This window comes from Cervus canadensis, chromosome 3 (genome assembly GCF_019320065.1).
Source record: "Cervus canadensis isolate Bull #8, Minnesota chromosome 3, ASM1932006v1, whole genome shotgun sequence".
Lineage (NCBI taxonomy): Eukaryota > Metazoa > Chordata > Mammalia > Artiodactyla > Cervidae > Cervus > Cervus canadensis.
This window is the reverse complement of record NC_057388.1, coordinates 11297317-11311988: the sequence shown is the minus strand read 5'-3', so window position 1 is coordinate 11311988 and position 14672 is coordinate 11297317. Positions and strand designations below refer to the sequence as shown.

Sequence of the window (14672 nt, the reverse complement as noted above, 5' to 3'; positions counted from 1 at the left end):
TGTGGGAAGCTTAGTTCCCAGACCAGGGATTGAACCCGGGACCCTCGGCAGTGAGCATGCAGAGTCCTAATTACTGGACTGCCAGGAAATTCCCAATATGCCCACATTTTAATGAGATATTTCAGTAGGCTTAGTTTATAGAAAAAGCCATATGTATGATGTTTGAATATAAATTTAACTGTGGTAAATTTTTGCATGATTTGAAAAATGGTTTTATCTCTCTAAATATGTACAATAATTTAATAAGAGAGTCACGCAATTAATCCATCCACAGCTGCGAAGCTTGTTCCTAAAAGAGGATGAGTTCTTGAGAAGAAGTGACTGCTTACATGCTCTTTCTTTCCTCCTCTTACCTTTCTGCCTCCTTCACCCTCTCTTTCCTTTTCTTTCACTATTTTATCCCAACACAGTTCTTCACTGACCTGTAATTGATAATCCTTTTGCTTCATTGAGCTGACTCAGACCCAAAAAGATGCTAAACCACTCATTCTGTCAATAAGACTCCAGTGCTTGGAAAACAAATCAGAGCTGGACAGTCTACAGGAGGTAAGGAGACAAAGCCCTGCACCTCAAGGGTGAAAACTAGCAGAACCGACCTTCACTGTTGTATCTATCCTGATGCAAAAAGGTGTGTGCTTGGGGGTGGGGGTGGTAATTAAATGCCAAATGACCTGTGTTTGGTCCGCTGCTTTACTTCCTTTTCTAAACCTCAACGACTTCAGCGTTCCCTAGCAACAGAAGCAAAGGATCAATTTAGAAAAGCGCTTTCCAGAGCATTCCTATCTAGCTACTGACCAAGCCATTTTAGTTTATGTGATCAAGCAATTGAAATTCAAGGAGATTTATCACTGACTGTCCTCGGCAGCAAAACTGGAAGAGGACCGTTTGATATGTATGCTACTAATGTCAGAGATGACTGATTCCACCTCTACCGCACAAGCATGAATTGGTTTCAGGAAGAATTAGCAGTCTCTGCATCTCACCGTGAACTGACAGTGTTGCTAGGGAAACTGATAATTATGTGGCAAAAAGGAGGGTGCAGAAGAGAAGAAAGAGGGTTCTGAAGAAATGTAAGCTTTTGATCCAAATCAACATATTAACAATAAAGTATGTTGATCTTCTGTAGTCATATAATTCAATAAATACTGTTAATTATATGTCTGACAAGATACTGATTTCTGAACTAAAAGGAATGAATCAGACTTTGCAAAGTCACTGGTTACTGATAATATTTTGTGTATGGCACAGCAGGAATATGTATTTATTATAAAAACTACAGTGAATCTGAAGAATTAAAATATTCAAAAAAGTGGGAAAAAACACACTGATTTGACTTCCATTTTTTTAAGAAAATCATCTTACAGAGTTCCACATATAAAAATTGTAACTCTATTAGGCTCTAATAAAATTTCTTTTTTTCATCTCAAACATTGTTTAGGGGGGAGAAGAAAGAAGTACTGCTATTTTTATATTATGCATAGTAAAAAACCAGCCTAGAGAAGCTGAATGACCTTCCTCAAGTCATACACTTCTTCAGTTAGTGGTAATGTCGGTGCTAAATACTTTTCTTTAACCACTGGGAGCCATTATTTATAGCTTATGTCATAGTAAGGGAAAACACAGCAAAAGGACATAAACTTAGTGAAGAGACTCAAATCTCTAAATATTACTTCAATTTTTAATGAAAATTTCCAATACTTTTCATTTTTAACAGCTAAGAGTTTAGTTCTGAAAGTTAATGATATGATATAAACACTTGCTTATCAAGAAAAATCTCACTGGAGACATTTTAATGTGTGTGAAAGAGCATCAGAGAATTACACAGCCCATTAGTGATCTCACTTTTACTGCATGTCAAACCCCTGCTTGTGAGTTGTCAGTCCCTTCATGACAATGCTACTGCATGACATTCTTTTATTTTCACTTTTTCTAACGTCCACTAGGTAGAAATTTTAAGAGATGAAATCAAAAGTTTTATGTCTTCCTATGTATTTATCTTCATAAATTCTTAACACATTTTAAAATTTATAAATAAACTACACATATTAAAGCATTCACATTCTTATACACACAATCCATGTACAGGTGCATTGGGGGAAGAAAATAAATGATTCATTTATGGTTGGTATATGAACGAAGACCATTTCCTTTATTAACATTTCCATTATCAATAGAAAATGTTTCCAAAGTTTTGGTCTGATTTGGTCTTTGATAGGAAAGAATGAGACAATGAGACATATACACAACTCCTCAAGGTAAAAGCAGAAAACCATACAGAACTTCTTAACTCAATGAATTCTAAATGATGGAAGTGGGTAGTCAGCTTTCTGATGTTATGAAAAAGATCTTCATTCTAGGAACTTAAAAAATCACTCATTTTCAGCCTTCCTCATTAATCCCTAAGTAGTGTAACTCACCCTAGATGGGATAAACCATCAGCTTGAGGCAGTTCATTAAGCCTACCAAGTTTATGTGGTTTAAAAGTATCTGGCTTTTCAAACTTGAAATTTTGTTGTTTCTTTACTTCAAAGATTTATTTTTGATAAAACAAGAGCAAAATGATAGGCTACTATTTTGATAAGCCCTTTCTTCTTTCCCAAAGCAGGAAAGCTTTTTCAATTTTTAAATCTCTGAGTAAAACAAAGAAGAATGTAAGGCCAAATTTTATAGTCGTTAGAAACAATTTTTATGGTTAGGTTGAACAAACCTTGACTTAGGCCATCTTGACAAGATGTCTGCTTGATATCCAAGTTCTCCAAGGTATCTCCTTTAGAGACCTCACCAAGAGATGTCCTTCTCTCAAAGATGTTGTTATTGTTGTTAACTTGAGTCCCATTTTGCTTCAGTAGCCTGAACACCTCAGCTTCCAAATCTCTAATCTAAGAGAGGAAAAAAAAAAATACACTCATGAAACCATAAAGCAGCACTCTTCTCCAAGCCTAGGCAAAACTACCCTATTATTCTTTTTGTAAAATTTCATTAAAATATAGTTGATTTACAATATTGTGTTAAATTCTGCTGTAGAGAAAAGTGACTCAGTTCTATCTATCTATCTATCTATATGTATATATACATGCAGACATGTATATATATATGTGTATATATATATATTCTTTTCCACTATGATTTATCATGGGGTTTCCTGGTGGCTCAGATGGCAAAGAATCCACCTGCAATGCAGGAGACTCAGGTTTGATCCCTGGGTCAGGAAAACCCCATGGAGAAGGAAACAGCAACCCACTCCAGTATTCTTGCCTGGAAAATCCCATGGAGAGAGGAATCTGGCGGGCTACAATGTATGGGGTCACAAAGATAAATTCTATGATTTATCTTTTTATCATATTCTATGATTTATCACAGAATATTGAGTATAGCTCCCTGTGCTACACGGTAAGACCTTGCTGCTTATCCAACCTATGCATAATAGTCTGCATCTGCTAATCCCAAACTCCCAGTCTTTTCATCACCTCCCCTTAGCAACTACAAGCCTATTCTCTATGTCTGTAAGTCTTTTTTTATTTCATAGATATGTTCATTTTGGTAGTATTTTAGATTCCACATATAAGTGATGTCATATGGTTTTTGTCTTTGTCTTTCTGACTTATTATGCTTAGTATGAGAATCTCTAGGTCTACCCCTGTTGCTGTGAATGGGATTATTTCATTCTTTTTAATGGTCAGGTACTATTCCATTGTATAAATGCACCATATCTTCTTTATCCATTCATCTGTCGACAGACATTTAGGTTGTCTCCACGTCTTAGCTGTCTGTAGTGAATAGTTCTGACATGAACACAGGGGTGGCATGTATCTTTTCGAGTTAAGTTTTGTCTGACTATTCCATCATCCAGTGGCTTTGTGCACATGACTCACCCGTACTTGCAAGCCTTGAACTTCCACAAGATGAGCTTTTTCCAAATCTTCTATTTTCTTTCTTTCTGCTTCCTGTCTTTTGATGAAATCAAGTTCTCTTAAGGAGAAAATAATAGATCTCAGTGCATCAAATACTCAATAAATGAGGAAATATAAAAATTCTTATCTGAAGCAATGAGCCACATAGTGAAATAAGTAACTAGACAGCTATTTAAATAAATAAAAGTCAGTCACAGAGAAAAGGCATCTAGTAATGAAAGCAAATAAAATGTTTTAAAGATATACAAAGTAAATAAAAATGCTTTGATTCTGCTTACTGAGATTTTCATTTGTAGCTCCTGATTCTGGAGCACCTGTTCATATTTAGATAGAGGCTACTGAACCAATGACCCACCTTGGTAATTTAGCGGAGATAATTACGTGTTCAGTAGAAATAATTCCACATTTATAAAGTCATTTACCTAGTAAACCGATGGAATGGATGGTAAGGGTTTTAAAAAGATAATTATTATAAGACTGCTTCCTAGAAATGACCATAGAGGGGGCTGAACGGGTCAGAAACATGGAGGGGAAGCTGTCACTACACATCTGAGATATCATGAGGACAAGGAGAAATATCTCCATTTGAGAGTTTGGAATGCAATATGCAAATTTGGTAGAATTTAGTATAAAATTATTACATGAAATAAGAGTTAGGAATACTTTTAATAAGGACTAAAATAGAGATGTATTGAATTCACAGTCATAAGAACAATTGCTTCCTTTTTAATATACTTTTTATAGGAATACCTTTTAAACATTAAAACCATTATTTCCATGATAGGAAGTAACAGATACCATGAATCTTACATATATACTTAGCTTTTAAGGCTTGACATGCAAGACCAGAAGGGATACTGGAGTTACTTTCTAAGTAACTGATGAAAAAATATGGTAAAAATCTTCCCGGTCTCCCTGAAATTACACCAAGATCCAACAGATGGAAGCAAAGCAGCATTAGCTTGAAAATAGGTGTTGAAATTTAAAAGCCAAGTGTGGTGATGGTCTCTCACTGTAGTGAACCAAGGCCCTTGTGATTCTCTCACAAAGAAAGGAAAGTAGCACGGCAAAGTGGTCTTGTCAGTCCATATTTTCACTCTCTGCAGTGGGAAAATTCTGAAGTTAACTGATTCTACGAACAGAAACAGAAGCAGCCTCATCAAGGCCCCAGCTGCTGCTTTGTACGCACTATATCCAATGGTCATTCTGCATGACTTCAACTTGGCTTCTTGCTTCTAAATTACATATGTTTCAAAAGGACAGAGGTTCAAATGCTTTAACAGTTACAATAAATGATTAACTAGCAGCAAAACACAAGAACAAAACAGGAGGTGGCAAAAAAATTATAGAAGAAAGAAAATATAATCGCACGTGAAACACTGATGCAAGAGATTTCTAAAACTTAATGTCTATTTATTATTTTAAGTATGCTCCTTAAAGGGATGACTCTGAGGTCATCTTTTCTTTTCCACTAGATACTACAAAATTACTGGATATAAGCCTTCTTTAGATGCACACAAAAACCGTTACATCACTAGGAGCTGCTTACTTTTGTTGAAAATCCTTGATCAGTTTCTTTGCCTTGTTGTATTTCTTCTCCAAGGCCTGATACTGGCTTTGAGTCTCTTTGAGGTGCTCGTTCACTGTGTGGCATAACGTTTGAGCCTCAATCCAGTAGCTCTCCAACTTCATCATTCTTTCTTTATTCTCTTCTATATTCTGTTGAAGTTGAGTTTTTTCTAGTTCCCACCTCACTTTCTCATTTTCTGCAGCTTGCAGCTGGACAAAATAAATGTCAAAGCAAGGATATTTCTGGATACTTTTGTAGCAAAAATCTCTCATACTTTTATAGCATATTTTAGAATAAATTCCATTATTACATATACTCAGTCATGAAACACATTGAAATGAGAAGAGCAAGTATGATTTTCATTATTATAGAGATTATAAACTGGAAGTGTGAAAAGTGAAATGGTTGTCCAAGGTCACACATCTGATAAATGACAAAACATGGATCTCTTTCCAACTCCCAGGATCTTTCCAGCATACCATGCAGTGTATGAAATTCTCCGAGTAGTAAAAAATGTTTTAGAATTTGACTGATTCTATCCAATGAACTTCATCATGCTTTCTTTTAGAGTTGTTTTTAAAACGCAATTATATGTAAAACGTTAACTAAAAAAGGAGTGGGAGAGGCAAGCTGGGAAGGAGAGGGTCAGAGCACAGGATAGGCAATGATTAAGAGGTGGACCCCGGAGTCTACAGTTTAGATTTGAATTCCAGCTCTGCCAACACTGGCCTTTAAACCTTCGACAAGTAACTGAAGTCTTCTAAGACTAAATTGTTATGTTTAAAAGAGAACTGTGGTATAACACATCAGCATGTTTGGAAAAGCTCCTTGGGGATAATACTCTGATAAAAGTTATTTTTACTTTGTCTTAATCCCTTTTGACAATATTATCACATATTTTATTTCAACTGACTCATGAAAATAGTCTGCAGCTCATTATTTTGCTGACATTGTTCTGAGTTTCAATAAAATTATAAATGTATAAATGACATAAAATTTCCATAAAAGTATAAATGACAGTGTAAGTAAAAATATAAATTATTCCTGAATTAATGTAAATCTCTCCAATGGAAAAGAAAGGCAGCTTCCTCTGATTTCTGCTTTCAGGAAAGTTAAGGAACAGATAAGACCCTGGTCCAAATCCCTCATTTCTACGGAAATTCAAGACTGATCTCTTAGGTAAGAGATCAGAGGTCACTTATTCACAGTAACCATCTAACCTTTACACTAGAGCTGCATCCCATTTCACATGCCTCCATTAAAGTTTAAAAGGATGCAGAATCATTATAAGCTATTAATACCAATTTTCAAAATCTAAAACATTCCAAAATCACACAGTATTCAGAAAATGGAAATATACATGTTTTTATATGTATTTTAAACTAAATACATTGGCAAAACAGATTGCAAAGTAAGAAAGTAGTCAAAAACATTTCAAAATTATTATCAACATGGATATAAAGAGTAACAGTAAAGCAAGATAATCTGTGGATATTAGCATAGGTAATAGAAAGTTGGCACAGCCAATATAATTTTGAGAAAAATATAAAATACTCATTTATAGATTTTTCTAAATTAAATATCCAACACATAAGCCTTGTTAAAGCACTTGCAATCAGAGGGCAATCTTCTTCCCCGACAGTAACCAACAATTAAAAATCTTCTATTCTTCCATTCTACGCCAAGAAACAATAGCAATTTAAAACAGGACTGGGTTTTTACCTGCACCTTTTATTAAGCAGTGTTTTGTGTTCAAGCTGTTTATTTACCAATCTCTACTAATTTAAAAATTATTATTCACAGAGCTTGGCTGAAACCATGAATGATGTATAGACATGTTTTGACTAAAGAGCTACAGAGTTATTAGCTGAAAATACCATTTACCCAAAATAGCCTTCCTAATTTATCTCCATTTAAAACACATGGAAAAAACAAAACAAGTGTATATAATGTGAACAGGGAAACAGACTATTAGTGGTGTGGGAGGAATTATGTCTCAATTATTAGAAGGCCATAAAAAAATAAACATAACTGTGTTTTTAAAGTAATTCAAAAGATATTTTAAAATCTTTGAGACTACATATTTGATAAAACTAGACACAGTTCAAGAAACTGAAACTTACCTTATAATTTACCAATTAAAAATGCCCTTTTGAATTTTGTATTATTTCATATATAAACTAAAAATACATACTCCTTTTATCAGACCTGTCTTTTCCCACAAATTTAAATGACGTGAACTAAACTTGTCTAAAGATTTCTGGTAGCATCTGGCCCCTAAAATAAATTATGCATATATTAATTAAATTTCATAATATTTAATTACTAGAAATTTGAATTTTTCTTTATGAAACCTAATGTGCTATGTTAATAAAAATACATTATTTCTGGGAAGCTAAAAATAAATAAGATGATTAAATTTATTTAAAATAAGATAAAAGAGAAAGATACAGTATAACAGCTTGTGCTTAAGGATTAGTGGTCAAAATGTAGTTTGAATGCCTGAACTACTATAAACATTTACTTCTTGAGAAAGTTGAGAGGGAACGGGCCACATAGGTGCAAATCTGTAACTCTGTAGTTCTGAAACACTGCGCCGTTTTCACAGAGGGTGCTGACCCCGTAAGCGTGGGCACTGTTAGGTTTTCCACTAACAGTGGGAACGAATCTCTCACACGTGTGTGCTTTTAAATGTGCAGAAACAAAGCATTTAGTGCTTGCGTTGAATTTATTCATAGCATCTGAAGTTTAGAAAGTACAATTCAAACACCATGTACTGGTGCTTACCTTGGTCTTCAATTTTTGAATCTCTGCTTCTGTAACTGCATGTTTGATTTGCAACTGAAAATGGAAAAGAAAGGAAAAAAAATCTGAACTAAGCGTATCTATATTTTTCTACATTTTTAAAGCCTCAGCAGCTGCGAGAATACCTTACTATATAGCTGAAAGGCTAGGAAAGTGCCACAGTGCAGCAGGTTGTAGATTAAAATGTCTAGTGTGTAAAACGACTCTCTAGGTGCCAGCTAATTAAACACAGGGTTTATGGTCCACACTCCCTAACATCAGATTAGGTTATGAATTTAATTGCTCAGGGACCAAAGAGAAGGAGACACATTTTCCTTCCCTCCTTGCAGCTCTTCCTTTGTGATCTGACTGTCAAAGAAATTGTTGCCTTGCAGTCTTGAGGACTGAACAGCTACTGCACGCAGGCGGCCAGCGGGAAGCGTCGATTCCAAATCTGGAAGGAGGGCGGCGCTCTGGTTCCGTGAGTCGCACGCATTTTAGCTTAGCAGCTCTTCTACAGCTCGGGCTGCGGCTGCAGGGCTGAGAAGAGGACGGTGAAGGTCCGCGACAAGATGTGTCATTTCTTTCTTATGTTGCAGGTAAAAGTACAGATCTAGATGTCTGTCCTTTAAGTCATTTACTCCTACTGAGGGCCTGGACCCTCCAAAGCTTCAGCTACGGTGGTGGATTCTCTCTAGAGCCACCATGTAGATTTGTTTTGCTTCTCCCTTCCCCCCACTCTGCTTTCTTTGTAAAGGAAGAAAAATGAAGGAAGCAATCGTTCTTTAAGGAATTAAAGAAAAAAAAAAAAACACACCAAAATTTATGGAAAACAATTTTTAGGTTGGAAATCACTTTTGTAAAATCCTTGGAATCAGATGTTTTTGGAATTCAGAGTTCTTCCAATTTCAGAAACTTAGTAAGATGCACTTTCCATAATTTGCTGACTGCCCACAGCAGGGTCTGTGGAGGCGCTCTGTAATCAAATACATAAATATCTTTGCCACCAAACATGTGAATATTGTCACTAAGTGAGGTACATAAAGACTGGAAATAGCAGCCTGTCAATTTTGGTCAGATTTACTACCGTCTGCCACAAAATTATTTTAAAATAATCTTTTCAGAGCATTTTGAATTTACGATTGTACAAAGGGACTGTAATCTTCCCATATTATTGTAATCAAATAAGTCTAAGGTTTTCTTATCAGAAAGATGGCTAATGAAAAGACAGAAATGTGAACCTTTGGAGATCACACCACTTCATAAACCTCAGCTCTCTCTCTGGTTAGTAATCTTAATTTCCTTGGTTTTTGCCTGACCACTAGGGGCATGTGGGAAGGATGAAGAGGGAAAGAAGTCAGAATCCAGGGTTAGATGCTGATGAATGAGCCCAGAAACCAAGTCCCGAGTTCCTTATGAAATGCCCCCTCCGTGACGCTCTCAGGTCTCCTTCGAGGGTGAAGGCTCTGTGGGCTACAAGGCTACCTCTCTGCTCCTGCGGGCTGATCCTGACACTTCCACGTCTGGTTCTGCCCTGCTCACCCATCTCACGCTCCTGCTTTTGGGCGTGCTCGCTCTTACAGCCTTGCCTCTGTGGCTGTGGCCCCTTTCACCCTCACGGTTCCCAGGGGCTGCTGCACTCCACCGTCTCGAGTGGGGGAAGTACTCTTAGTCAGCCAAGACTAAGGAAGAATGATTTGAAGGGCTAAAATATGATTACTCCAACTCTGCTTCTTAGTTGGAAGTCCTAAACGCTGTAAAATGTTGCACCTGAAATAAAACCAGCTCCTCTAGTGCTAGCTGAAGAGCAGCAAGGAACCAAGAGTAGATTCATGATGAACGCGGCAACTATAGGAAGTGCTGGGTTTTATTTTCTCAGCGGGTAACTCCCTGGAGGGTAACCAATTATACTGCAATACAACGTGTTAGGACTTTGGATTTTCTTTGTGCAAATCACCATGTTCTGTAGCAAGCTACAGCTCTGGGCCCCAGTTTCCTACATGAAAAATGAGAGGGCTGGATGGGAAGAACACCACAGCCTCTGCAAGTACTACAGGTGTGACGTTTTATGAAATGAAGACCCTGGAGATGATTGTCATGGTTGCAGAGTGTAGAAACTCTTATCCCACGCCAGCATTTTCATTCCTAGGAATGCATATGCTGGATTAATCAAGTGACATGTGGGACAAACCAAGGGGAAACTGTGGAGCAGCCAAGCTGATTTTCAGTTATCCTACCCCTCCCATCTCACCGAAACAGATGACAGAAGAGAAGTGAACTCGTAAAGCAGTGAGGTGAGAATGCTGATAAAAGCTTAGAGTGTGACTCGGTACGGCCCAGTCCTTTAGCTAGAGGAAAGCAGGATGAAGTCTGTAAATTCAGACATTATTCAGAAGATGGACAAAAGTTTTAGTGCAAGGCTTCCCTAATACTCATACAGGCTAAAATGATAGATAGGTAATTACTATGTAATTATTTTAATCCTGCATGCACCCTAACAGAATGTCTAGAAATCCACCACTATTAAAAGGAAAAGCATTAAAAATAAACTGAACTTTTTCATTTTATATAGGAAGAAACTGTGTTTTAGTAGCTTAAGTTGCAGAGCTAATAAGTATCAAAGCCAGGTTTTATAAATTCCAGTCCACAGTCCTTTCCTCTAGCCCCAAATTTCTTACATTTGTAGCATCCTTTACCTTTCATTATCTCCTCCTTCCTCACTGCGAATGGATCTGTGAGGGAGGTAGGACAGGCACTGTTAACCTTACTGTTCAGACAGGGAAAGAGGCTCAGAGAAGTTACAAAGACTCTTCAAGATCCCAGCAGAAGCAGGTGGTGGAGAGGAAATTATCCCAGGTCTGAGGCACCTACTCCATCCCTCCCCTCTGCACCTCCTCTGAACCAGCTTTGGGACACACTTTTCATTTGAGCATCACAGAAACCCTGAGGTATGGTGAAGAGATTATCCCAGGTCTGATCCCACCTACTCCATCCCTCCCTTCTGCACCTCATCTGAATCAGCTTTGAACACACTTTTCATCTGATCACCATGGAAACGCTGAGGCATGTGTGATCACTGTCACCTCTCAGGGAGGAAAATAAGACTCCACCTGGAAACCATGGGTCACTTCTGGGGTCCGAATATTCTCATACTACATACAACATGGCGTTCAATCATTTGCTTTTAGTCACTGAACTTAGAAATTTCTCAGGCATTATTCAACCTGCATTTACTGAACAAGACTGTGTGCCAGACACAGCTAGTCACTGAGGATACATGAAGGCTACACAGAATCTACCTTTGAAACACTTACTTCAAGGAGATTGATAAATACCACCTCCTGAGAGAAGTTTCCAGATGCATGAGAAACACTCAGCAACTTCAGATGACCTGCGGCTTTGGCCTATGTGTCATATCTCTAAATTTGGACCCTTGCCTCCCAGGCAAAGTGGGCAGGGTGGGGGGCTGGGATACCTCTGTTTCATGAGGAAGAAGAAACTGCTCTTCAGAGAGGTAGAGTGACTTGACAAAAGCAGCACAGTAAATACAAAATTGAATTTCCTTATTCCAAAGCAGTTCCTCCATGTTTAACAGCCTTTCCAAATTACAGGTATAAGGGTTTGCAGACAACAGCTGACTGCCGGGAGCAGGGTCTACATAACTGCTTAATAGGCACAGAAGCTGAAATACCTTTTGGAACTTTTGGGCTTCAGAGAATATAGGTTTGGAGAGACGACTTGGGAAGAGAGGATATAAAGAAAAAGAAAAGGTTAAGGACTGCAGGTCAGTGTCTATAAGGCCAACCTCTTTCATCTTTTCTGTCCTCTTGAACATGAATGCCATCGATATCCACCCCAGGATTACAGTACAAATAAACACATGCGCTCTTACAGAGAACAGTAGCTCTCATGTAACATTCTGCAGGTCTATCTGCTGGGTTTATTTTCTGTTTATTTCTTTCAAAGAGATGAATACAGAACATGTACTCATATCACTGAATCAATATATCCAAATATAACTGCACAGGAAGCAGAAACATTTTTATGCATAAACATTATAAGACTGAACTTCTGCATTCTTTACTTATCTTGTACAGGCACATAAATCATTTTTTCTTTAAAAAGGAAATATGTTATCTCTGCAGGAAATATTTTAAGAGCTCTCTAGTACTGGAGATTTTACATCCTCTGTTCTTATTTTGGTGGTGGTGGTGTGTGTGCTCAGTCTGACTCTTTGTGACCCCATGAACTGTAGCCCTCCAGGCTCCTCTCTCCATGGGATTCATAGGCCAGAATACTGGAGTGGGTTGCCATTTTCTACTTCTGGGGATCATCCTGACCTATGTCTCCCAACCCATGTCTCCCAAGTCTCCTGCATTAGCAGGCTGACTCTTTACAACTGAGCCACCTGGGAAGCTTGTTCTTACAAGGGCAAAATAATAACTGATATTTGCATACAACTTTATGAAGTGGTTTCAGCACTGGAATCAGAAATTCTACAATTATATCTGTGATCATGTGATTGCAGTCTGTCTTACCCATGACAGCGTAGTTCTACAAAAGAAGAAATCAGGGCTGCTCTTGCCTGTACTTTGGTGCCATTAAAATTAAGCTATGCTGTATTTCTTTACAATTTCTGCTCAAAGGTTTATAAATGGTACCTATCTTTACATTAACCAGAGTGTTCTTCTCAGGGAATAGACTATGCAAAACTAGTTGAAATCAGCTGACTGAATGCCATCGTAAGCTAACTTGAATGGCAACACTAACTTCAGTATATGCAGCATAAAGGGACATCCTCTACCCAGTCACCTCTAAGGAAGCGCTCATAAACTGATTATTCACGGTGAAGGTGCTGGATGTAGGCGACAGCCTAAAATTAGAGCTCCTTTTAAAATAAATATCTGTTTACTGTTAAGTACGTAACAATTTTTTACATTCTTGACATATTAATGGACAGTTCCATAAAGGTAACTTTATTATCTAATACATTAGTAACTTTTTCTAAATTACTTTTCATAGATTCTCTATGACTTAAGTAGGCAAAACAACATATTTTTCAGACTCCATTTTTTTTCCTCCAGATAAATGCAGAACTGTTTCTCCTGGGAGCTAATCCTTAGGACTCTCAAGAAGGAGTGGTGGAGGGGAAGCACTGGCCAGTCCGCTGACATGGCACCTGGCCAGCAGTTTCTGATTCGGCCTCTTCCTACTTTCCACTACATTTCCAGTGAAATCATATTAGGAAAGAAAAACTCACAACCAAACTGATACTGAAACTAAAAACAACTGTTACTAGAATGTGAGTCACGAAGCTGAATTAAGAAAAATCTATCCAGGCTTCACTATCTTCAGTGCAAAGACAGGGAGGGGCCTTGTGCCTCTCTCACCAACGGCGTGAGACACCACGTTTATCGTGAGGAGGAAGGCAAACTCGCCTGTCTCTCCTCACACCAGGCTCGCTCACTCTCTGCCTCCCCTGCTCCTTCAGAAAGTGACTGCTACCTGAGGGAAAGAATGCAGGGAGGTGGCCGACAGAGGCATGCTGCTTACTTACAGCTCCAGACCCCAAAGTGCAGCAGTCTAGACAGGGGCAGTCCCAGAAGGTGCTTTGAGAGCAAGGAATAACTTTTCTTTCTTTAACTTACAGAGCTGCACGGGGAGATCTGGACATCACACGTTAGAACAGAGAACTGCTTTAGATGAGAGGCTGCCAGAAAGCAGCAGCCAGGCTGGAAACTGGGCACACAGACATGTCCTGACGGAGGTCCAGAAACGGGATTTGTGGTTTCAAACGGTGAAAAATTCCTGATTAACGCTGCATACAAAAATGGTTTTTGCCTCATTCAAGATAAATAGATGAGAAAAAGGCAAACCTAAGCCTGTTACTAAATTCTTCAGATCAGGGAAAAGAGAACATCAACTTGAAAATTCAAATAAGTAAACTTGTGAAAATAATGTACCCCATAAATAAAAGGATATTTTAAGGTAACTCTATGGAATACCAGGATGAGGAGAAAGTGAAGAAGCATGAAAAATGAATGGAGAACACGGAAACTAAAATGTATTAAAAGAATTAAGTCATTTTAGAAGTGCTAAAAAAGCATACATAAACTTGAAGTTAAAAGCATACTTAATGCTACACAGAGTTGAAACACTGATATGCGAGGACACATTTGAGGACAATCTCAGGCACAGGAAAAAAACAGAGAAGAAAAGAAAGGTAAAAAGATAATACTGAAGACAGTGTTTCTAAAGAAACAGAGGCTGAAAAAAAATTTAAAAACTGAAGAAAATATTCACAGACCAAAATGAAAACATAAACACAAACATAGAACAGGAAAACAGATTAGAAAAAAATGAATGAAAGGAGACCTACTTTAAGAAATTGTGATAAAAAATTTAAA

At 37.7% G+C, this 14672-nt stretch overlaps 1 protein-coding gene across 13 annotated transcripts in view; it reads right to left on the bottom strand.

Moving 5' to 3' along the window:
* The window catches only part of PPP1R9A (protein phosphatase 1 regulatory subunit 9A), a 321494-nt gene that overhangs the window by 49982 nt on the left and 256840 nt on the right, over positions 1-14672 (bottom strand). For all 13 annotated transcript variants that reach the window (XM_043462631.1, XM_043462642.1, XM_043462637.1 and 10 more), the window contains 4 exons: positions 8269-8322; positions 5461-5690; positions 3873-3969; positions 2708-2879 (listed from right to left, as the gene is read on the bottom strand). In XM_043462631.1, coding sequence (XP_043318566.1) covers positions 2708-2879; positions 3873-3969; positions 5461-5690; positions 8269-8322 — 553 coding nt within the window. The remainder of the gene's footprint in view (positions 1-2707; positions 2880-3872; positions 3970-5460; positions 5691-8268; positions 8323-14672) is intronic.